Source organism: Monodon monoceros, unplaced genomic scaffold, assembly GCF_005190385.1.
Source record: "Monodon monoceros isolate NGI ecotype Baffin Bay Population unplaced genomic scaffold, NGI_Narwhal_1 Super_Scaffold_5, whole genome shotgun sequence".
Taxonomy (NCBI): Eukaryota; Metazoa; Chordata; class Mammalia; order Artiodactyla; family Monodontidae; genus Monodon; species Monodon monoceros.
The window spans coordinates 109,657,884-109,681,687 of NW_021703782.1; the positions used below are offsets into that span (position 1 = coordinate 109,657,884).

Genomic DNA, 23,804 nt, shown 5'->3' on the forward strand with positions numbered 1-23,804 from the left:
ACACATTTCATTCTTTCAACACGAATACCTCATGCTGGGATGACCAAAGGATTCCAAATTTTGCGTGTTTATATAGCTTCTGAATCATTTTGATAGAGCTGTACTACCTGTCGATATGGAAACAAAACCCCACTGTATTGGAAACTAGAACACTAATTAGGACGTGCTGCATTCTCTCTGCTCCTTCCACATTTACGATGGACAAGTTCTCTGAACCTGAAGCTTGTGTTCTGTCACTATAGACCAGCAGAGGAAGACAAAGATGTACCACAAGCTTAGTCCTATACTGCTATGACACAGATTGAAGTTATTTTTCAGTTTATTGAAAATCAGGAAGTTGTACCTACCACTCAGTTTCTCTGACAACTAATCCTTCTAAGCCAACAATATAAGGAAGGCATCTCAACAGTCGTGCTGCTTTTTTTTTTTTTAATTTGTTGGCCGTGCCACACGGCATGTGGGATCTTTGTTCCCTGACCAGGGATCGAACCTGCACCCCTTGCACTGGAAGCATGGAGTCTTAACCACTGGACCACCAGTGAAGTCCCAACAGTCATGCTTCTTATTTGTGCCTCTGGTGGACGTACCTGAGGTATTTCCTCATCTGGCTGGTGACAACCAGCCATTTCAGCTTTAGAATGCTACAAGTCCTTCCCTTCCAGCACATGACCTGTTAATCAATCATGAAAGCACTCACTTGGTGGGGCATGACAGGTATAGAAAGAGATCTTTACCTGGTTTCTTCAGGCACCATGACGAAAGACGGCCAAAAATATCAAAGAAATCACGAAGGTGCTGCTTCCCCGACTGTGGAATCATCGGTAGCACGGTTACCAACACTAAGGCCCCTGTTGTGAGGACAATGGCGTCGGTGTCCACCTGCAGGAGGGACGGTCAAGAAAGAGGAAACACCTGTCAGGTGCAGCATTAGAATCCGCACGCTTGGAGGTTCTAACACCAAGGGGTCACAGGTTAGACGCCCAGCACAGACTCATCCTCCTACCCCTAGGGGTGGGGGCACAACACTGAAACAGACGCCACCAAAAGCCACTGGGGACCAGCCCGGCCATGCTAAGTCTGCAGGGACCACGCTGACGCACCAAACTCATCTGGGGTACGGGCCTGAGCGGGGCGTGGGGACACCCAAACCCAGAGACTTAGGATGTGCTATTTATAGCCCTTGGAGGGAAGCACAAGAAGCTGCTTTTTAACAGAACAAAAGAACGCTGCTATTCTTGTTCATTCAACCAAATCATAAAATACTTACTTTTTAAAGTCAATTAAAAAGAACCTTATACATTGACAAGTCATTCACTATTTTCAAAGGATTACAACAGAAGTATAATTTAATAAGAAATTAGTATAGCACTAACAAGTCTACTTAATGGCTCACCTTCACAGCAATATTTAGAGACCAGCAAATAAAAGAAGATATGGTGACCTCTGACCATGTCTACAGTTTAAATATCAAGTCATATAAATTTAGACTAATTGAAGACACTTAATAACCAATGAATAATGAATCAACTCAGACTAGCTACAGCAGCTCACATGATCCATAATTAAATTATGAATGTTTGCCAAGTAACTGGAATTCAGATTGAAGAAACAAGATATTAATCAAAAGGCTGCCATGCAGGCTAAGACATTCATTATTCCTACTAAAAAAGGAATCTATGAGTCTGGAAATAAAGTTTTAAATATATTTAGCTTTTACAGCAAGCACCAAGCCATTTGTTGTGGCGGATATCTAGTAGGAAGAACATACAATACTGGTAGGAGAATCAAGAATCTATAATGAGTTTGGGTAAAAAGGACTAGCCCTAATTTTGGTTAACAAAACATTCTTACTGAAGGTTTGAATAACAGTCCGTAAGTAATTTTCAAGGCCTATCTTTTTGGAAAAGATAAGTATTTTGCAATCTGAACTAAACAGTGTGCCTCAAAATAGGATTATATTCTCGTCAATCCATTCACTTAAAAAAATTGTTAAAATTGTTCCTGCTTTTCCTTAACATTAAATGCACATTTTTATGATACCCTACCAATATGACTCCTTGAGATCCACCTCTAGGGAGATTAAAACAGTTACCCTTGTTGGCAGAGACAAAAATCAATTTGCATGGTGCTGTGTCAGATGACTCCAAAGGCACTGCCATTCTGGCACAAACACTACTGGATATTTTCATGTCATATCTCTGTGAGGTACAGGTAGTTCATATTAACCACATTTCCTTATTTTATAGATAGGAAACAAGTCCAGGAACTAAAACAGACTAAGCAAATAACGCTGAGTATTTCAGCAAACCACGGTCAAAACTAAAAGCACAAAGTTCTACTTAGGTTTTGACTCCCTCTGTAGAAAAACACACTACGGTTAGTGCAAAAACGTAGAATGCAACTCAGCTGCAACCAGAACATGCTCCTAAATAGCTGAAAGAGGCTTTCAGTCATTTTTCTATTAGCCAAAAGAGAACTTAGAAATGGGGGTTCCCCCAAGACAAACCAGTATGTTTTCAACGGAGGAAAAGCTAGACAACGATGAAATCAAAAAGGGCTGGAACAGCATAATGTCAACCAATCTGACCGAAATGTTACCACATTTGCTTGGACCAAACATATTGCAATAGTCACAGTGATGCACTGAGAGCTTACTAAGTACCAATTTTGGACTACGTTACATTCGAAGTTTTCAAACTCTCAAAGTTAAAATCTAGCTTGCTTGCTTTAAGGTACTCAGAATTTCAGAAATTATATTCACAAAGCTATTTCATTCAAATCCTTACAAACACTGTACCTTGAGACATTTTAGTAAAGAAGGCAAAAGAGGTGCTTGAGAGAGCTTATGCTTCCAAGATGGCTGCAGCCTCACAACGTGGCCCAGTAACGAGAGGGTGGATAACCGAGAGGCGGCTTTGCCCACGTATTCATTCATTTTGTCCAAGAGGTGCTGAAAATGCACAAGAACAAGAGAAATATATCTCAATAAAGCTGGGAAAAATCAAGGGAACCAAGGGAAACGCACATATGAATGTATGAAGTTCACACAAGGAGAGGCAGCAGTGATACAGCCCAGTCTCTCAAGTCTTCCCTTTGATGTAAAGAAAGGCTCATGCAGGTAGAGATCAAATTCAAGATTTTTTAAAACCATGCTAGCAAACAACACACTGTTGCATTTGGCCTGAGAGAGGGAAGCCAGTTTGCAACTTCTGAAAGAGGATCCCACAATACAGGTCTATAAGCCGGGGGGAGACTCCTTCATAGGCCCTCTTTCTGTAATACATATAGGCCACTTCTTATAATAACCAATGTTATAATAAGCCTGTGGTAGGTTGTTGAAGCTTCACGGAATCCTGCTGGAAGCAGTTACTTATTGCTCCCATAGCCCAGCCTACATGGATTTGGCCCCAGATATAAATCAGGTAGTAGTAGAAGTTAAAATTCAGCCCAGAGTTAAAAAAAAAAAAAAAAAACCCAAGATGTACTGTAAAAGGCAGACAATGGCAAGGCCTTCAAATGCCAGCAAAGTAAATCACTAACACATACAAACTCAAGACGTACCAAAATCTGTAATTGCAATGCTTTGTTAGCTATTTACCATCAACAAAAATAAAAACAAAACATGAAGGAGTCTTCCAAGTGCCTGGTGCTGTGAAACAGCACTAGTCAATTAGCTCCATTAGTTGCCCACACTTACAGATTCTGCCATATTGATTAAAAGTCTGAAAATCCTACTCAGAGCATGGGTTTAAAGATGGGTAACTTATGGATCAAACTGTCACTATACAATTATAGTTTAGGATTACAGGATTTCTTTAAGCAGAAAGAGCCTTAAAAGCCTCTTGAATATGTTGTATTTTGAAAACTTTTCAGGAAACATAGGTCCTGACAATTGTTTTTATATGTAGTTATAATCTGGGAGCAGTATCATCAATGGTACGCATAAGTTGAGGAAGTGAGCTCTGGACAGACTGTGCACTGGGGCTGCACAGACGCTGTCACACCACTCATAGAAAATGTATCAAATCTCTACCATTAGTTCCAGCCGTTACCTTATCATGTGGCTCTTGCAAGGTAGTCAGGATGTGCAATACAGGCTGAGAATTGGTTTCCAGGTAATAATCCACCAAGGTGTTCACAAGCATCGGACCACGGTCTAAAGAAAGAAAAGGGCAGTTTATAATAATTTCCTTTAACATTCTAAACTTACCTCAAATAGTTGCCTGTCACAAAATCCAGAAAACGTTTCTTTGTATGCTACCCAAAGTTATATGAAGTGTTGTATTTCTGCTTCCTTAAATGAATTTAGGTTTAACAATAGGATAATACCAAGTTTATTTGCCTAAATAGCCGTAAGAGCACATGAAATACTATCTTTTTTTTATATTATTTATGTATTTGTCTGCATCGGGTCTTAGTTGAGGCATGTGGGACCTTTCACTGTGGCGCACGGGCTCTCTAGTTGTGGCGCGCAGGCTCAGTAGTTGCAGAGCACAGGCTTAGTTGCCCCGAGGCATGTGGGATCTTAGTTCCCCAACCAGGGATCGAACCCGCGTCCCCTGCACTGGAAGGTGGATCCATAACCACTGGACCACCAGGGAAGTCCCCTATCTTCTTTTTTTCTTGCTTTTTTAATTACAAAAATAATTCATGTCTATTGTTAACAATTCAAGTTATAAGAAAGTACATAACATGCAAGTGAACATCTTCCTCACCACCTGCCTCCCAACACACTCTCCAGAGACAAACACCCTTGGGTTTGGTTCATGTCCTTTCAAAACTTTTCACACTTGTACAATCACACGCACCTAGGCCCCATGTCCATATACCCATGGTCTGTGTATGTGTGTTTTTTCCACTCAGCAAGGTGTTGTAGACACCTTTCCATGACAGCATCTATGACCTACTTCATTCTCTTTACTGAGCTCCTTGTTCTCCACTGCATGGCTCTACGTAATTAATTTAACCATTCACCTGCTGAAGGATACTTAGGTTTTCCCAAGTTTCCACTACATTTCATTCAAGGCTATAATGAAATACAGATTCTTGTAAGTCTGTAAGCCAAATGGCACATGCTTTTAAGTTGATGACAGATACTCCAAAAGGGCAGAGCACCCATGTATTCGCCTGCTAACAGTGCCCATTTCTACGACCAATATTTGATTCCTGCCAACCCGGTAAGGAGGAAAGGGTACTGTTTAAATTTATATTTCTCTGATAAAAAGAGAGGTTAAGCATGTTTCATATTAAAAATTACATGTGATTTACAGATGAAATGATATACCTGGGATTTGCTTTAAAATACCTGGGTGGGGGGAAGTCAGGGAGGTAAGATGAAACAGGAAAGGCTGGGTATATGGAGTTCATTACGTGACTCTTACTTCTAAGTTTGTGTGTATATTTGAGTATTTCCATAACTAAAAGCTTGAAACACATGTAGAATGTAGAATGAATCCACCGATGTATGCTTTTCCTTGGTGGTTTTAAAGACTCTCTTTAGAAGATGAAAACCAAAATTTATCAGTAGGATTCTAGTCACCTCTAGGTCAATCTCGTCTGATTAGCAGATAAGCTAACCAGGGTACGATTCTGCTTACCAGAATTGAGGTTCTCTTTAAAGACAGCTGTTACGTCATCACGCACACTCAGCATGGGGGAATCCAACATGGAGAGGAGCTCCCCAATATTTGCTTGTTGGGCCATTATCTTACACGAATGCGCTGTGCTGGGTCCAGGATGTGTGTTAAAGACTTTGAAGGCTCTTCATTGGTGCCACTACCAGACTGAAAAGAAGAAGAGGAATGGTGTAACAAAATGGCCCCATTTTTCCCCACAAAAAACTACCTGCCAGACAAACTGAGCATATATTCGAAGCAGTGAAAAGTTTGTCCAGAACTTTGCTGATAAAAGAAGCTAGGGCGTGTAAATAATTCTGTCCTTGACAAATTTATGAAGAGGAGTTCTAGGGAATGCAACAGAGAGAAACCTAAAAAAAAAACCAATACCAGTTGGAATCATCACAGCAACTTAATAATGGGACTAAATCTAAGTTTTATTCCTACTCTAAGTCTACCTTGGGTTTTGGCTAAGACTATGTTTATGTTTCAAATCAGTGATCTAAAGAGTAGATGAACTATTTTCAGAAAAAGAACTGAAAGCATGCTATCTTCTTCTTGACAACCCCATCAGAGTCTAGAAGTTAGTACGGCCAGTTAGGTCACAAGTGCATAAATCTCATTTGAACCAGGGATGGTTCCTCTATTTTTAGTGTACGCGCCTCACCCCAGACATCTATCACACACTCAAATGCTGCTAGTTACAGGGAAGTAGGCATGAACGGGGGAAGCCTGCACCTTCAAAAACTCAGTCCTTTATGGCAGTGGAGCAGTCACCTTATCTTTATAGAGAAAAAGCAGCTCATTCTCCAGTGTCACTATACACATTTACAATTATTCATTTCTCCCCACTATGGTCCCTAAAGCTATATTTTCAAAACCAAGTAAAGACAGCTACCATTTATTAGACAGGCACTGCACACCTTTCACAAACATCATCAAATACACTCCCTAGGTAACTACAGTATGACTGGCTCTTTTGTCCCCATTTTACAGGGAGAGGAACAAAGATCAACCCCATTTGCTTACGGTCAAAAAGCTAGCAGGAGGCAAAGCCAGGGAGAACTGAAATTTGAGCCGAAATCTGCTTCACTCCAAGCACGGAGCCCATAAATGTGACATTAAAGTAACTTGTGATTTTGATCCTCACAGCAACTGTGAGGTAAGCAGATATCATCCTTATTTTACAAAGGAGAATACGGATACTCAAAAAGGATAAATAATTTTGCCAAGGTCACATAGTAAAGCAGAACTTAGATGCCTCAGCTCCCAGGCCAACAATTGTATACATCACTTGCAGTCACATCAAAATATATTCTTATTTTCTATTTGCTTGTCTTTGGGTAAGCTAAAGTAGCAGTTCTCAGGCTTCAGTGTGTATCAAAACCACCTCGGATCTAACTTCCTGGGCCCATTCCAGAACCGAATTGTGGGCTTAGGAATATGCATTTTAATAAGCACCCCAGAATAATTCTTATATGGGTGATAAATCAGCCGGATTTGAGAAACACCACGCTAAGGAAAAACTCCGCTAAAGAGTTAAGCTCCTACAAGGATGCCAAATTTAAAGGAGCAATGACCCCTGAAACTGGTGAGCATTAACTTACTATCATCTATGCTCTGGTTTAATTACAACCTGGTGATATTCACTGATTTGGCTCTTGGTGAATCAGAAATTCATTAGCCAGAAAAATCAATTAAAATGTATAAATGTATTTTTGATAGAAAATCCTGATGTAGAAAGCATGATGTAGGAATATAATACAAATTTATATTTACATAAATATAAATCTTACAGGTAAATCATAAAGGAAGTCAATTTCAAAGGACTCAGAAATGTGAGACCATAACTGGTAAGATTTTATTGTAAAAGTTCAAAGCTGAAAACAATAAAATTTCACCTTATTGTGAGATGGATTAAATTAAATTTACAAGTGAAGATAATACCAACCTGTCAGGGTTTATTGTTCACCAAGAGGATTAAATGACATAACGTGTATCACACAGTTAGCACAGCACCCGACACAGATAGACACTCACTGAGTAGTACTCACATATTATCAGAAAGAATACTGGTAAAAATCTTTGGGCCACCACTTTCAAGATGACTGGAATAGCACATTTATCTAGCTAGCCTCCACATTCATTTTTACTTCAGGTAAATCACAAATGATTCTCAGGCTTACAAGTAATTTGTCCCTAAGTTTCGTTTTGTTCCAATAAAACTGCTACTTACCCCGTCTCAGGCTAGTGAGACTCCGCGTTTGTCTTTTGTATATTCAGAAGACAGTAATGTCAGAGCTGTTCCTCCAAATGCAGGCAGCCCAGAGCAGAGTGCCATGAGCTCAAATCTAAACAAAGATGGCGCCCATCCAGTCACCTTGGCGATACTCAGGGCTGACCGTCATGGGTCACCTAGCTTGTTTTTCAGATTGTAAATGTAATTTAGGTATAAAAGTCTGATTTATGGAGCCTACTCTTTCCAAATGCTTTATAGAAAGCAAAAATAAGGTTTTATTCTAACATACATTAGTATGTATTTTTGGCAACAAGCTTTTATTGCTCTTCTCTCCAGTTCTAAAATTCTACCTTTTAACCATATTTTTTAAACCTCAGAAAAAATATAAATCATGGGCTTTGTGTGGGATTCTTCATTTAAGTGCCTCAAGTTCAAGGATTTTTGACATTCTAAAAAGCCCTCACGGGAGTTCAATCATAAGCTTTTGGAATTAGCTCCATGATTGGAATATCTCCCCTTTTAAACTTACTCAAATATTTCTTGAGGGACTGAGTGCAGGATGCTAAGTAGGGAAGACAGACTTAGCAAGTGCAATGAAGAACTATATGTACACGAGCAGGAAATGGACATGATTTAGTGAGTACACAAAGGAGGGAAGGGACCAGCTTCACCTGGATGGGGTGGGAATGGGTGAGTTGCACACATGTTAAACACACTTTACAGCCTAGAGAAGATAAGGGGAAGGTCCCTGAGAGGGTAGCACTACAGGCACATGAAGCATCCACTTCAGCCACGAAAGTCTCTCTTCCATCTTGGAGGTAACCAAGTATAGAAAATAGACAGGAGAAGCCAAAAGTCAATATTTAGTTAATACATTTCTGTACCCTACATGCCAAAGCAACATTCCATTTAGTTTAATATTATCTTTGGGGCTTCCCTGGTGGCGCAGTGGTTGGGAGTCCGCCTGCCGATGCAGGGGACACGGGTTCATGCCCCGGTCCGGGAAGATCCCACGTGCCGCGGAGCGGCTGGGCCCGTGAGCCATGGTCGCTGAGCCTGTGCGTCTGGAGCCTGTGCTCCGCAACGGGAGAGGCCACAACAGTGAGAGGCCCGCGTACCGCAAAAAAAAAAAAAAAAAAATTATCTTTGGCGCCCACAAGCCACAGTACCGCGCTATCGATGATGCTATTTACATTAGGGAGCCATGACTTCCAACGCCCGCCCCGCCCCCACCCCAAGACCTGTCACTCTGATAGTCTCCTGGACCTCAGTAAAAGGCATGGTCGTCAGTCTCTAGCAAATGTCTAGGTGACATCCGTGCTCTTCCACCACTCGTACCCTCACATCTAATCCGCTGGCAAACCCACTGACTTATCCCTTTTGTTGTCACCCCAGCCCAAGCCCCCATCATCCCCTCTTGGAGACAAGGGAGCAGCAGGCTCCCTCACTACCCTCGCCCTACAACTTATCTGCCACCAAACAACCACAAAAGACTCTGAAATAGGGAAATCAGAATCTTTCACTCCCCTGTTTAAAATCATCCAGTGGCTTCCCACGGAGCTAATAAGCGCCAGCTCCCAAGGGGCCTGCAAGGCTCCACCAGACTGGGCCAGTTGTGAAGTCCCCACTCCCTCTGCCTCCGTTTCACAGCTCTCCACCCCCTCGTCTCTCTGCTCTAGTCTCAGGCTCCTGAAACTCAGGAAAACAGCTTCTTGCTCAGGCCTCTGCACTTGCTGTTGCTCTTCTCCCAGATCCTTGTGTGGCTGTTTCAAGTCTCTGCTCAAAATGTCACACCATCTCTGAGAGGCCTCCCCGACCAGCCAATCTAAAGCAACAGTGGGGTTCTTAGTCACCACCTTTGAATAAACCAAACTGAAACTCTACACTGGTAACCAGATTTGAGATTTATGGTTGGAAAATAGAGATTTACCAAAGTTCGATTTTAGTCTCTATACTTGGCCAAAATCTGGCTGCGGCCTTGGTCTTTAGGACTGAAAGCTGAACAATCGCCCACTTCTGCAGCATTTCTGGCATCTCTGACTGTGTATGTGTGACCAACAACTATATGTTAATGTTACCATCATACCTAATCCACATGATGTCAGTAATGCGGACAAGGCATGCGTACAGAAGTACTATTAATATCTGAATAAAGGTAAAAACATTCTAGATGTAACATCTAAGTTTTGTGTTTTATTAAGTTGAAATTCTGTCAGTACAATACTTATTTATACATTTATTATTACAAAAATAAAAGCTTCAGTTAACGATGTGATTTTTATGTTCAAAAACAATTAAGAACTTTCAAACAGTTAAATACATTAACTAATATTATGAGTATTAAGAAGGTAGATTCGCTAGATAGCTTTACAAATAACAGTAATTATTCTTTGAGCCAAATGTTTATAAAAATTTTAGTAACACATGGCTAAATAACAGAAATTAAACTATATTTTAATTCTAACTTTTATAGAATTGTTTTATAACATTTATTACAAACAGAATAATCTTTAAGAACTTCACCTAATTTGTAGTCCTGATTTGTAGTCTTTCAAGAAAAAGTCATATTTGGGAATACCTCACATCTTGTGAGGGTGAATTAAAAATAAAATGCCAACCTGTCACCTCAATTTTATGACATGAAAAAAACCCAAAATCACAGTCAACAATATCCATGATAAATCACCTTCAAGCCAAACATAAAGAATATATAGAGGGGCTTCCCAGGTGGCGCAGTGGTTGCGAGTCTGCCTGCCGATGCAGGGGACACAGGTTCGTGCCCCGGTCCGGAAAGATCCCACATGCCGCAGAGCGGCTGGGCCCGTGAGCCATGGCCGCTGAGCCTGCGCGTCCGGAGCCCGTGCTCCGCAACAGGAGAGGCCACAACAGTGAGAGGCCCGCGCACCGCAAAAAAAAAAAAAAAAAAGATTGGTATAGATTGTCAACAATTTTTAGTAGCTGAAGATGAAGGATCCTTGAGGCTTGCCCAAGCTATGAATCCCAGGTACAGGTTCCTTCCAGAAAACAATTTACCAGAAACTCTCCCCAATTACATTCTGCTTTGTCTAAAAAGGTTAGTGATGGGACTAAACGTGGCAGCTGAAGACAAATGTCCTTCCGGTATCAAACACGTGTTAACCCAGGAGCAATCTAGCGGCTGACACAGCTGACCAATTTGCTAAAATTTCAAATTTTAACAATCTGACTACTAAAACGGAATACAAATGCAATACTGAAAAATGTTTAATAAAATCTGAGATTTGTGGGACTTCCCTGGTGGTGCAGTGGTTAAGAATCCGCCTGCCAATGCAGGGGACACGGGTTCAATCCCTGGTCCAGGACGATCCCACATGCCGTGGAGCAACTAAGCCCGTGCGCCACAACTACTGAAGCCCGTGCGCCTAGAGCCCATGCTCTGCAACAAGAGAGGCCACCGCAGTGAGAAGCCTGCACGCCGCAATGAAGAAGCCTCCGCTTGCCGCAACTAGAGAGAGCCTGTGCGCAGCAACGAAGACCTAATGCAGCCAAAAAATAAATAAATGAATGAATAAAAATTAAAAAAAAAAATCTGAGATTTGTGCTGTGTGATGTTCAGCTTGGGTCTCAATGATTTGATCATGACCATCTGACATTGGGTTCAAATTCATATGCAGTGGATTTCCGACAAAGGACAGGGTGAAGTACACATAAAATATTTTAAAGTAAAAAGTTAAACTTAGAAAGCTTCCCCTACTCGTGAGGGAACAATACTTCCACCTTCTTGTTAGACAGTCTACAATCTGTATTAAGTCCCTGTTTGTGAACAGACACCAATCTTTAAGGCAAAAATCTCCACCTTATTTCACAATTCCTAGGAGGTAAGGTGAGGAAGACAGTGACAGAACACAGCAAATAGCAACCAGTGAGGCATTAAATGAATCCCATTAGCCATCTGTGTATAAAGACAGCAGACCAAACACTTCCCTATCTCCCCTACACCCTTCCTGCAGACACGGAAAGCTGTTGCACTGCACACTCCTGCCAGTAAGCTCAAAATTAGAGCTCAGGGATCAGTCAGGTCACTCAGACTACACTAGCATCCACAGAAATGCCAAAGCCTCAATATTTAGGAAGGATATATTCCAGGGCTCTGAGAATCCTCCATTTCCCAGAAACCACGATAGCATGCAACTCATCCCCAAAAAACTAATTAAGACAATTAATAAATAAAGCCACGTTACAATGTAAATGCTAATTCCTTAGCTCAGGGGTCCTCAGCCCAGGACGTACATTAGAATCACCTGGAGAGTCCACACGATCCTGAGCAGGTTAAGGGGTGGGGTCCAGACAGGACGTCTGGCTTGTTTTATAGGCCTGTGTGGATTGTTAAGGCACAGCCAGGGTTGAGAACCTCTGTGCTAGTTAAATGACTTGCTCAGACACACAGGCTTCAATTTTATCTAGGCGTTAGAACCAAATTCTGCTGCTAGATTGAACTGATTTGAGTCGCAGGTACACCAGGTACTAACTATACAACCTTAGGAAAATTACGTAACATTTCAGAGCCCAACTCCTCATCTGTAAAACGGAGATACACCAAAAGTGTGGCTGTGAAGAACAAAATAAATAACTAAAGAATGCACTTAACACCATGCCTGGCACTGAATAAGCAGTTAAAAAATTACCGGTAATCTGACTAATTACTTCACGACACAGAAGGTCTAGTTCCTGGCAAGTAGCTAAAACCATCAAAGTTAATCCTGAATGCAAAGAAATATCTTTGCCCCAGTACAACCACAGACAGGATAAATGATTCTCTTCCACCTTCCCCCAACCACTGGATTGAGTTTGCCCCTTACCTGCTCTGGGGACAATTGGTACTTCAGTTTCCAGTGCTGTCAACCTGGTGTCTTTCATGGTCACTGAAGAGAAGAAACACGCATCTGTCAATATCAATCTCACAATGAAGTGAGATCTCAGAAGCAATCAGAGGACGTTCAGGATTCACTGGCTTCCACCTCTTTCCTACTGCACATCCCTGACAGGTGGCCATCTGGTTTCCGCTGGAATGAACACTTATAATCACTGGGTGCACATGCCTCTCCCCGTCTACATTTCTGAACAGTTGGTTGCTGGAAAATTCTTTATATTGTGCTGAACTTGTAAACTCTGCCTTTTGTTAACTGTCTTTATTAGAGCTATAAACGAATGGGCAGGAAATGCATGGGCAGAATGGGCTCCAGAATTAGAGCTCCGAGTTGAAATCCAAGCTCTGCCACTGAGTAGCTGTGTAACTTTGGGTGATTTATGTCTCTAATGTCCAACCTTAAATTACGTCACTGTACAGTGAGAAGAACGGTGGCGTCTACCTCCTAAGGCTGCCTCACTAATCCAGGAGAGGAACACCCATAGCCCTCAGCACGGTACGTGGCACAGAGAAACCACCCGGGGAGCCCGAGAGTTAGAGCAGCGCCAGGCATGAAGCGCTTGGTGGGTCCGCATCACTTCAAACCCACCACGCCCCCTCCCTCCCCACGGCCCTGCCCCACTAGCCGCACAAGTCTCTCAGCCAAGCCACACATGTCCCCACTTCAGGACCAGGTACATGTTGTCCCTGTGCCCGAGAGACTCTACCTCTGCCCCCTCCCAAGCTCAGTTTTCACCCTGAAAAACCTCAGCTTAAACATGCGCTTCATCAGAGAAGCTTTCACTTCCCTCCACTCAGGACCAGACCAGGTCAGGCCCCATCACATACTCTCAGCAGCCTGTATTTCTTGGGGTCACGGACCACAACGGACTAAGCAAGTGTAATTAGTCACTGAATATGTCCCCCTCACCAGAACAGCAGTTCCAGCCAGGGAGAGACAGGGGCCTCTCCAGTACTGTGCCCCTTGCAGCTGCCACAGTGCCTGGGACTTGTTCACTGAATGATTAGGAGTTAAAATATTTCTTAAATAAATGTACAAAGTTGAATTCTGCCTTTGAAACCACACAACCTTAATCTAATCCTTCTACATGACAAGCATAAAACATTTGAGAACAGCTATCATTTCTCCCTATTTTCTTTCCCTTTTTGCCCTGCTTTCTACCTAAATTACCTCATATTAAATATCCTTGTTAAATGTGAGTATATGTAAATACATTCCAGTTTGCTTTTAAAATGTGGGCCCTTCAAACTACGTTTAGGTACAGCCTGATCACTAGATTGTGAGCTCCATGGGGACAGGGACCCAGGGCCTATTGCAGCATCTGGCACACAAGGGGCAAATATACCCTGTTCAAGTCAACAAAGATTTCATCAGCTTCTTTGGTAGCCATTCCAGGGTTGAGTACAGATATGAAAAGCTGAACCTCATACACTATATATGCCTAATTACACTGAACACGGAAGAGCTGGGAAACGAGATGTTCCACACACAGTCCTGGTCAAAGTTGAACTAGTGTGTTGAGCAGCTCTCTAACAATTAAAATCTCTTGCTCCAGATGACGCGGTAATTATACTTCCCTGTAGAACACATTCTAGGCACTAACGCCGTTAACTGCGGTCCTCAGTGGCATACTGCAAGTGTGTGTGCAGAGCTGGAAGGCGGGCTGGCTTTCCAAAAAGGCCAACGAAACCATTCACACAGCGGGTGCTTGCCCAGCCACAGTCACTCAACCAAAAGAGCTAGAATTAAAACACTGGAGCCTCTAATCTTTAGAATCTTAACTTCAGCTGTTACTCCACTGAGTCATGTAGACTTCCTCTTGCAATTAATCCCAGCTGGATCTTTTACCTGAAAAGGAATACCTAAGGCAAGGGTAAAATTAGGATGTATACAAGATGAGATCTTATAGCCTGCCTAGCCAGGATCACTGTCCTATATAAAGGAACTGGCATAGGAAATCAGAATGTTTTGTGTCCAATGCTCGACATTAAGACTTCTTACCTTCTTTATTGCTATGCTAAAAAATGGTTATGGTGACAAATGTTGGCCAGTCAGGGCTACCTGGCATTATTTATATTTTTAAGTGTTTACTTATTCATTTATATTTAAATCCTGCCCTATGGAGGTACTACTAGGTAAAATCATGCGACCTGTGAACTTCCTGATCAGAAGTGAGGAGCGGAGAAGACCCTCTTCAAAAATGTGTACCCTTGAGGGGTATGGATGGAAACACCTGTCAGAGCATAACAGGGCCAATCCATGCTATCTTCGAAAGCCAAATTAAAAAAGAAACACGCCCTCAGATCTAGACTCTTCCTCTTGGACCCAAAAGTTGTATTCTCATCAGAAAGCAACACTGTAATTGCACTTCTGCAAGTCTTTTTGAATAGAAGGAAAGCGTAGGTTTGGGGAAGACGGCAGCTCTGTGCTTTAGCGTTTTGAGGTTAAGCAGAAGGAATATAGGTCAACGTGCTTTCACATTTCACCTTCATTTCACTCTGTAGGTGTTTACAGAGCGATGGTGTGTATATGTGGCGTACACACGAACTCCAGCTCAACAGCCATGTAGAGATGTCATTAGCAGGACTTGTACACATTTTTTCACACATCTCTGCCCTAGGCAAGATGCATTACGAGGCATGAGAGACCTGACAGCTGTAATATACCTTTATGAAATACTATTGGCAGGTACCTAAATGCCTTCACGAAGTATTTTATCTGAAAATATCAGCTGAATATTCAGACTTTTGGAAAATCAGTGTTGTGTGTGGCCTTCTATCCCCTAGGACTCCTCAGAACCCCAAATCACATAAAATATGTAACTGCATATCACATCGCCTAGATAATTTTGTGCAACTTTTCTATGATGTAAAAACACAACTACAGGTATAAACGAAAGCAGATGTCTCTTCACTGTAACTTGTTTTCTGTACTGAGGTTTTTATCTAAAAAAGTTCAAAGACAATTCAGATACAGGTTCAGGCATAGATGGACTATTTCATTATCAAGTACAGTATAAGTAGAACAGAAACATTACACAGATAATACAGATAATAATAATATGTCAATAACACACTACTGGGCTTCCCAGGTGGCACAGTGGTTAAGAATCCGCCTTCCAACGCAGGGGACATGGGTCCGAGTCCTGGTCTGGGAAGATCCCACATGCCGTGGAGCAACTAAGCCCGTGTGCCACAACTGCTGAGCCGACGTGCCACAACTACCGAAGCCTACACGCCTAGAGCCCGTGCTCTGCAACAAGAGAAGCCACCACAATGAGAAGCCCATGCACCACAACGAAGTGTAGCCCCCGCTCGCAGCAACTAGAGAAAGCCCACGCACAGCAACGAAGACCCAACACAGCCAAAAATAAATAAATAAATAAATTTATTAAAATTAATAATACACTACTACACAATTATGTTTGGCTCAGCAACGCTCAGGTGATTTCTTAGAGTAATATTCTATCAAGTGAATAAAGTTGCCTTCAGCACAAATGCATCCAAAAAAGGTAAGATACAAGCTCCAATTCACTCTTCCTACCAATGCACAGAAGGAAAGGAAGGGGTAGGAAATACCACTCAGTGTGTGAAAGTAAAACAGCTGGTAGCAAAACCTGCCAAAATGTGTAGTCACGTGTGATTTACATGGTCTCAGCAGTTGTGGTCTCTCCCAAGGTTGTATAAACAGGGGCAGGGGAGCTCCAGATTCTCCACTCAGAACTTTTGCCATGAGGGACCTGGAAGGACAATTCGCTGAAGCGTATACCTACCCTATTTCAGAGGTAAATCCTCTAGTAACTTGCCTGCAGGGACAGAGCTTGATTTTGGTAAGGTGTAGCTCTTCTATAAATAATGTTTCTTATGTTTTAACTTTCTATTAGCATGAACAAAATTACTTACCAAGAAAATAAACCAAACATCATGTATGTTTCAAAAAACAGAGCTTCCCTTAAAAGAAATCTGAGAGGGGCTTCCCTGGTGGCGCAGTGGTTGAGAGTCCGCCTGCCGATGCAGGGGGCGCGGGTTTGTGCCCCGGTCTGGGAAGATCCCACGTGCTGCGGAGCGGCTGGGCCCGTGAGCCATGGCCGCTGAGCCTGCACGTCCAGAGCCTGTGCTCCGCAACGGGAGAGGCCACAACAGTGAGAGGCCCACGTACCGAAAAAAAAAAAAAACAAAAAAAAGAAATCTGAGGAAAACTGTTAAGATTTCTTTAGGTTTCAAGTTCACAAGACTAAAACAGAAATATCCTAGGGAATAAAGGCACAGGGTTTGATAGTCTAGGACTAACACATGTGGTTCTCAAATGTGGTCCTCACACCAGCAACATCAGCATCACCTGGGGATTTGCTAGAAATGCAAATTCTTGGGCCTTGAGCCTTGGTGGTCAGACACCTCTGAATCTGGGAGTGGGGTCTTCCTGGCGATTCTGATGCCCACAAGAGGTTGAGAACCACTAGTCTAGGAAGAAGGATGAAGGCAAGAAATATTAAAAATATATATTTTATATATATTTTATATACACTTTTGAGGTTCTAAAGGAAAAAAACAGTGCATAAACCCTGGGGAAAAAAGCCCAATGGAATTCTGCCAGGTGCTAAAGGTACACACAGACCAAATGCCAAGCTTGACAAGCATTTAGCAAGTTACACACCTGAGTTCTCCACTTAGAATTTTTTTTTTTAATGTGGCACCTAAGGTTGATCTCCCAGTGAAGTGTAAAGAACCTTTCAATATAAACGTTTAAGAAAATGATTTATAATACAAACAGTACATAGTCCATCTTTAAAAGACGTAGGCCTTTCCTATCTACTGTTTTGTTTGTTGTTTGTTTCCTTTTTAAAGCCCAAGTCCATTTTTAAGAGCAGTAGTCTATCTAGAATGATCAGCTGGGCTTCAGGCTGGGTCTGTAAAGTTCCTGAAGCCATATCCAGAATTTCATATCTGTATGAATTTTGTTCTTGGTGCTGATGGGACAGAAAACGATATTTGGTCCACAGCTTCCCACAAATCCTCAGAGGGTAACGGAGGCCCCCTCAAAACTTAAGAACCATTGACCTTTGAGTTAGTTTATGAGATCAGCAGTTCAGACAATTTATCACAGTGCAAGATTAAATGTGTGTGTTCTGGAGTCAACCAACAGGGCTCAAATCCCAGCTCAGCCACCGAATAAGTGACCTTAAGCCTCAGCGTGCTCATCTCTCTCTCCCGCCCCTTAAGGCTGTGGGAAGAGCTAACAGGATCACGCGTGTAAAAAACATAGCACATTGTTTGGCACTGTGCCAATAAATATAAACTTTATTATAACAATATTACTACTAAACAAAATGGGTACATAAGCCTTAGAAGTCTACATTTAATAACTTATACTTGAAACATTGATACAGTCATTCTGGAGCTTAAAATGGATACACTTCATGTTTGTTGCTGTACTCGTGTGCTCTGTGGAACTACTCAGAGCAGCACAGGTCTTAACAACTGCAGACATTACGGTCACCACATCTGTTTTTTCTTACCACGGCCCATTGTGTCCTCTATCACCGACCAAAGGGTAAAGTTGTCCCTTGTTACTCAAACACTTCTTGGCTTCTATTGCCATTATCTTTACTTTAGAAAGTGACCTGTGAATTCTAGGCCAGTAACTACCATGTCTTGCTCTGTATCAAAGCTAGGTTTTTAGGGCACTTTACTCATTAGATGACAATCTGAATCCATTCAACCTTAAAACGTGTTCTATAACCTTTTGCTACTTCCCTGTATAGAACAAAAGTTAGTACTGCACAAGAGAATGGACAAGAAGAAATTAGCAAGGTCCTGGGATTACATATGTTTTATATACACATATTTTTTAAAATTCTCCCCCTCCCAAAAATAGACACTAGACATTAAATTACTAATGTCTAGGAACCACACGCTTAAAAAGTAAATCAGAAAAAGAATAATCTAAAATTGCTGATGGTAATTTTAAACCAATTTAATTGGTCTAAAACCTTTTTCAGACCAATAGAAAAAAATCAGTATTTCATGCAAACTAGACACTGAGGGGGGAAAATTCAGTTTTTGAGTATATGCTAATTATAAATATATATGTATTTTTAAAGCAAAAAGCTCGAGATTTAGATGCTATCGAGTATACTTTTCTTTCATGCTTGCAGCTACTTAAATGACAAACAAAACTAATACAAATAAAACTAATCTCTCGAAGAGAGATTTATAATATGAGGAACTTTTAAGGAATACCTTCTTAAAAATGTGATATAAAGGAAAGGATAAAAACAGGTTGCGCTAAAGGTCATCCATTTGCTCAGTTATTATAAAGCCATTAACACTTTGATTCAATCAATGTAGAATCTTTAACTGAAGCCCCAGAAGGACTTGAAATCTCAGAAATTTAGACTTTGAAATACTCATTTACGATCCAACTCTCTTATTTCACAAATGAATAAACTGAAGCTCAGAGAACTTAGTGGCTTGTTAGAAGTCGAAAGCTATCTGATTTTTAGAAAAGCTTGAAATGGTTAATGTATTGCTGTATTTGGCTCATCTGCAGCCAAGAATATCCAGTTAATTCCAGAAAAAGTTAACTTTAGTCTACCATGGCCCTAGAACCCGGAAAAGAACCATACCTGTACCTTAACAAACTCTGAAAGAAGACAGATCTGTAAGATCAAGTCAGCTGTAATTCAGCGCCCCAAACTTACCCACCACTATATACACCAGAGGTTAGAAGCTATTTTAAGAAATGCCTCTGCAATAAATTATAAATTAAAAGAAAAACAGCCAAAGTGGCTACTTTAGCCACTGGTCCGCAACCCCTGGTGCACATCAGAATCACCTATGACTTCTTCCAAAATACACTTAAAGACCAAATATGCAAATCTACCTACTATGGGGCCAGATACCTGTGCATGAAGGTTCTGATGGACGCTACTGTTAGAGGTCTCTCGTTTCCGGTGATTTCATTACTCTATAAACATCCCACAAACAGGCATGTATTTGATTTGTCCTAGTAAGACTGTTCAGTTTCACCTCACAAATGAAAACAGGTATGCACAGAAGGCATCTTATTACACCCGGACAGCAGCAGCCTGGGACATCTTTGCTCTCAAGAAACCAGTGAGGAAGAGTACAACTGAGTCACAGGATTTGAGACACTCCAATTTCATGAAAACAAGTAAGAATGCGTGTAGCTGCCTAGGAATCTGTCTAGCTAGGCAATTAGGAACATCCCAAAGTCTTTATGACACCAGGAAATGCGTGAAGCAAAGAAAGCTTACATCGTTCGCCCTTCCGTGCACGTGGCGTAAGAGCGTCTGGGTAAGATATGTAGTTTGGTAAGAGGATAGTTTCCATTGCCACCCTCTATAAATACCCCTTAAGTTTACACCAGGTGGTTAGAGGGAGAACCTGTGGCTCCCCAGAGAAATAGCAAAGAATCTGTCAGTGTTTCGGAGGCACCTCATTGGCCTGATGCGTGACTGTTAAAGGTGCATTTCCCCACTCGACCCTACATCAGTTTTCACACGTGCATGTTCCAGGTTTACTCAGGAATGGGCAACTTAAGAATCACAGGTGGTTGCTCTGTAAATCAAGGGCTCCCACAAGGGTTGGTTTTATGACGCTTCTCGAAATTTACAGCTCCACTTTGCCGGCACGTGTGAATTCAGACGACTCCAAGTTGATCCCCAAATTATAAACCGATGAATCTCAGAAGAGTATTATTCTATTTAAGTACTTTTACAGCTTACGCTATGTAAAATGAAGGGCTATTTCCATGCTTTCTATAAAAAAACCCAGCAAGGATTTTAGCACGACTTCTTTCTGCAGTAAACGCATGAGTTTTATGAAAACATCAAATACTTTCCGGCGTGATTTAGACTAACATGTTTACAGGCACAACCCTGCCACCCCCAACAAAAGCTAAGGTATATAAGCAAGGGTGTCCCTCCTCAAAATTAAAGACACACACACACACAGGCACTTATGCACAGACCTCGGCCAACTGATTAATTCTAATCACCTACTTAGAATGACGGGCCAGCTTTGATCAAATAAGAGATAAATGAGAGAGTCATGGGTGTACAAATAGAGACAGGAGCACAGTCTGGGAGGCAGTCAGACCCCAGTTCCAGTCTTGGCTCACATAATCCTAGAGGGATGACCTTGGGCAACGGACCCTCATCTCTCGGGGCCTCAGTTTCTTCATCTGAGAAATGGAGGCGTTAAGAGTGGCTGCCTTTCCCCTTTGTCTCGAGGGCTACAGGAGAGGATGAGTGCAAAGCACTTGCACAGCGAGTGCCCCATAAACAAAGTGCTGTTGTCGAGAGGACCGCGCCCCCTCCAAAGCCTCCCCCCACACCCCCAAATCCAAAGCACACGAAGCAAAACTCTTGAAAAGGAAACACAAAGAAACAGCATTCATTCTCAAAGGGCTCTCTGACTGCGGGCTCTTCACCCTCCAGTTCCTCAAATGAATGAATGAGCGTCTAGGAGTGGCTCTGCAAATAGCTGTCTCTTAAGAATCATCTCTGCTGACTCGAAAGCAACTGTCTTTCACCGTCGATTAAATACCCACGAGCACACCCGGAGCGACGCGCTCGGTCATGCAAATTTCAGCGGAGACACCGAGTCCAGGCGGGTCCTTGATGCCCACAGGCAGCCTCCATTCATCCCCCGCCCCCCCAACCCCTGACCCCTCTCAACAAGCCCGGGGACCAGCCCCACCGCCCGGCCCCGCCCTCCAGCCGAGGGTCTCTCCCCCGCTCTCCGCACCCCGCGGGAACCTGTCACCCCACCCAGCGAGGGGCTGGCGACCAGGCCCACCTCACCCCTGCCCTCGGCTCCGCGGTGCGGGGCTGCAGCCGTCCCCTCCGTCGCCGAAGAGGGGCGACGTGCCGGCCGGGGCCGCCTCTCCTCCCCAGAGACCCGCCAGCCTGGCCGGGCCCCGCCGGAGATAGAGCGTAATAAGAGGGAGGGGAAAGCTCTCCGAACCCCCCTTCCCGGAGTCCCTTCTCCGGCAAGAGAGCCCCTTGGCCCAGCCCCACAGGGCCCCCCAGACTGAGGCCATGGTGCCAGGACTGCCCTGAGAAGCCCCCATGAAAGGGAGGGGGCGACACCCTCATACTCACACACCGTCTCCTCCCCCTCAGCTGTTTACCTCACAGCTCCTCCAGCCTACAGGGCGCCGCCATCTTGGACGTACAGCACCTCCCCCCCGTCGTGAAATGTCCGCGGCCGGTGCAGCCTCCGCCACGAAAAAGAGTCCCAGCGGGGTCTCACCCCCCACCCCGTCGAACCCGACGACAGATGACCGCGGTCGGCAGCACCTTTGGAAGGAAGGGGAAGTTCTGCTCATTACTGATGATGCTAACCAGTCGAGAAAGAAACAAGGAGAGTTTGTAAGGTAGGGGGGCGGGGACGGGCGGAAGGATTCCGAAAGGGAGCCGCTGAGAGGTCTTGTGACTGCGAAGGAGGCAAAAAGAAGGGCCGGCGCGGCGGGAGGAGCTACGCGAGAGAGCGAGGGGCGGGGCGGCGGGCCGGGCCGGTCCGGGCAAGAGGCGTAAACAAGTTGGCCCGGCTGGGTGTGGTTGGAGTGCACACCTCACGCCTTCGGAGGTTCCTTTTCCGCTCGCAGACCCGGGTGCCCCTTCCAGGGGTCTCCGTGTGCCCGGCCGCAGAGCTGCGTTCATGTTTCCCGAAGAGCCCGTAGGGCCCCTGTGGGCGAAGGGTCTGCTGTGGAGCCTTGGAGGAGTGGCAGCTCATCTGCGGAAAGAGAAAAGCTGCACCAGGGCAGCCTTCTTTCCTTCGCGGAGTATTTACAGAAGCCCACCTCTGGGCCTACGGAGACCCACAGTGGCTTCCACCCTCAGATTGCTGGCGTTTCAGACGTGGTCGCGACGTCTATGGAAAACCACCCTGATCAGAGCAGGCAGCTTTAAAAGCAGAACCCCTCAGTTCAGTTCCTGCTCCGCTGCTTCCCAGCAGTGTAAACCTGGGCAAGTCTTGAAGTCCCTTGAGCCTCAGTGAAATGGGCATAATAACAGGAGTGAAGTGAGGATTCAGGGAGAAAAAGTATGGAGAGTGTTCAGCACAGCGACCCGCGCCGAGTGAATGCTTGAAGGATGATGGCCCTTATCAGAGGCAGGGTATAGTAGACGCTGTGACTGATACAAAGCAGCCTGAGAGAGGCCGCAGTTCAGCTGTGGTGTCTGAAAGGCTTTCTGAAAGAGTGAGCATCCCGCCGGGTTTTAAAAGAAAGGTAGGTTTCATGAAATAGGAATGGGAGAGGCGTTTGGGAAGAAAAGGACTAAAGAAGAAGCAAGCGCCTACCGGGCTGGGGGAGTTATGGAAATAACAACTTTGGTCGTGGGAACTAGTTGGGTCAGGAGGCAAGGCGGCATATGGCTTAAGGGGCCTGCTGTGTGAGTGGCTAGCACGGTGGGTGCTGTCAGAATTCCAGGAGGCCCAGGGGGGTCGGCTACTGTTAGCCCGTGGGTTGCCTTTGTGAGAATTAAAAAAAAAAAGGCACTCCTTCTGGGCCCATAGCCCACGTGAGCAGAGCCCGGGCTGTATTTTGGCCTCTACCCACCTACCCGCACCCACACTCCTCCTGGGGACCCTTGAGCCGTGCGCATCCTTTATAATCATACTGGCTTCTGGGGGAGGTGAGCGTTGACCTGGAAATTCCACCAGCCTAACACACCATGGAGGCAGCTGGGGGAAGCCAAGAGGTCGTGATTCAAACAGACGAGAGCGTGAAGGCAGGTTTCTGCCATCGTGCTGACTGGGTGAGCCTTAGTTTCCTCATCTAGAGCATAGGGGTAATAATAACGCCCACCTAATGGGGATTTGGGGTGGATTCAACGAGACGTTAAGATGTAACCAGCACAGAGCCTATGTCAATAAATGTGAGTTTTGTTAATTTGTTAGCTGCGCTCACAGTCAGCATCCAGTCGCTGCCTGGAGTCAGGCCACCCGGTGCTGACTTCCGTGTAAGCTACCCAGCATAGTCGGCCGGGGGCCCAGAGATGGAAAGCTTGGGGGA

General features: G+C 43.8%; 1 protein-coding gene across 4 annotated transcripts in view; it reads right to left on the minus strand.

The window, feature by feature from the left end:
• TSC1 (TSC complex subunit 1) overlaps positions 1-21,981 on the minus strand; it is a 48,555-nt gene extending 26,574 nt beyond the window's left edge. Inside the window, exons 1-6 of one of the 4 annotated variants that reach the window (XM_029202921.1) lie at positions 21,889-21,981; positions 12,693-12,755; positions 5,598-5,783; positions 4,053-4,156; positions 2,798-2,950; positions 735-879 (exon numbers count right to left, since the gene is read on the minus strand). In XM_029202921.1, coding sequence (XP_029058754.1) covers positions 735-879; positions 2,798-2,950; positions 4,053-4,156; positions 5,598-5,703 — 508 coding nt within the window. In that variant the 5' untranslated portion in view covers positions 5,704-5,783; positions 12,693-12,755; positions 21,889-21,981. The remainder of the gene's footprint in view (positions 1-734; positions 880-2,797; positions 2,951-4,052; positions 4,157-5,597; positions 5,784-12,692; positions 12,756-21,888) is intronic. The other 3 variants (XM_029202922.1, XM_029202924.1, XM_029202923.1) reach the window with 3 other exon arrangements.
• Between the last annotated feature and the right edge of the window lie 1,823 nt (positions 21,982-23,804).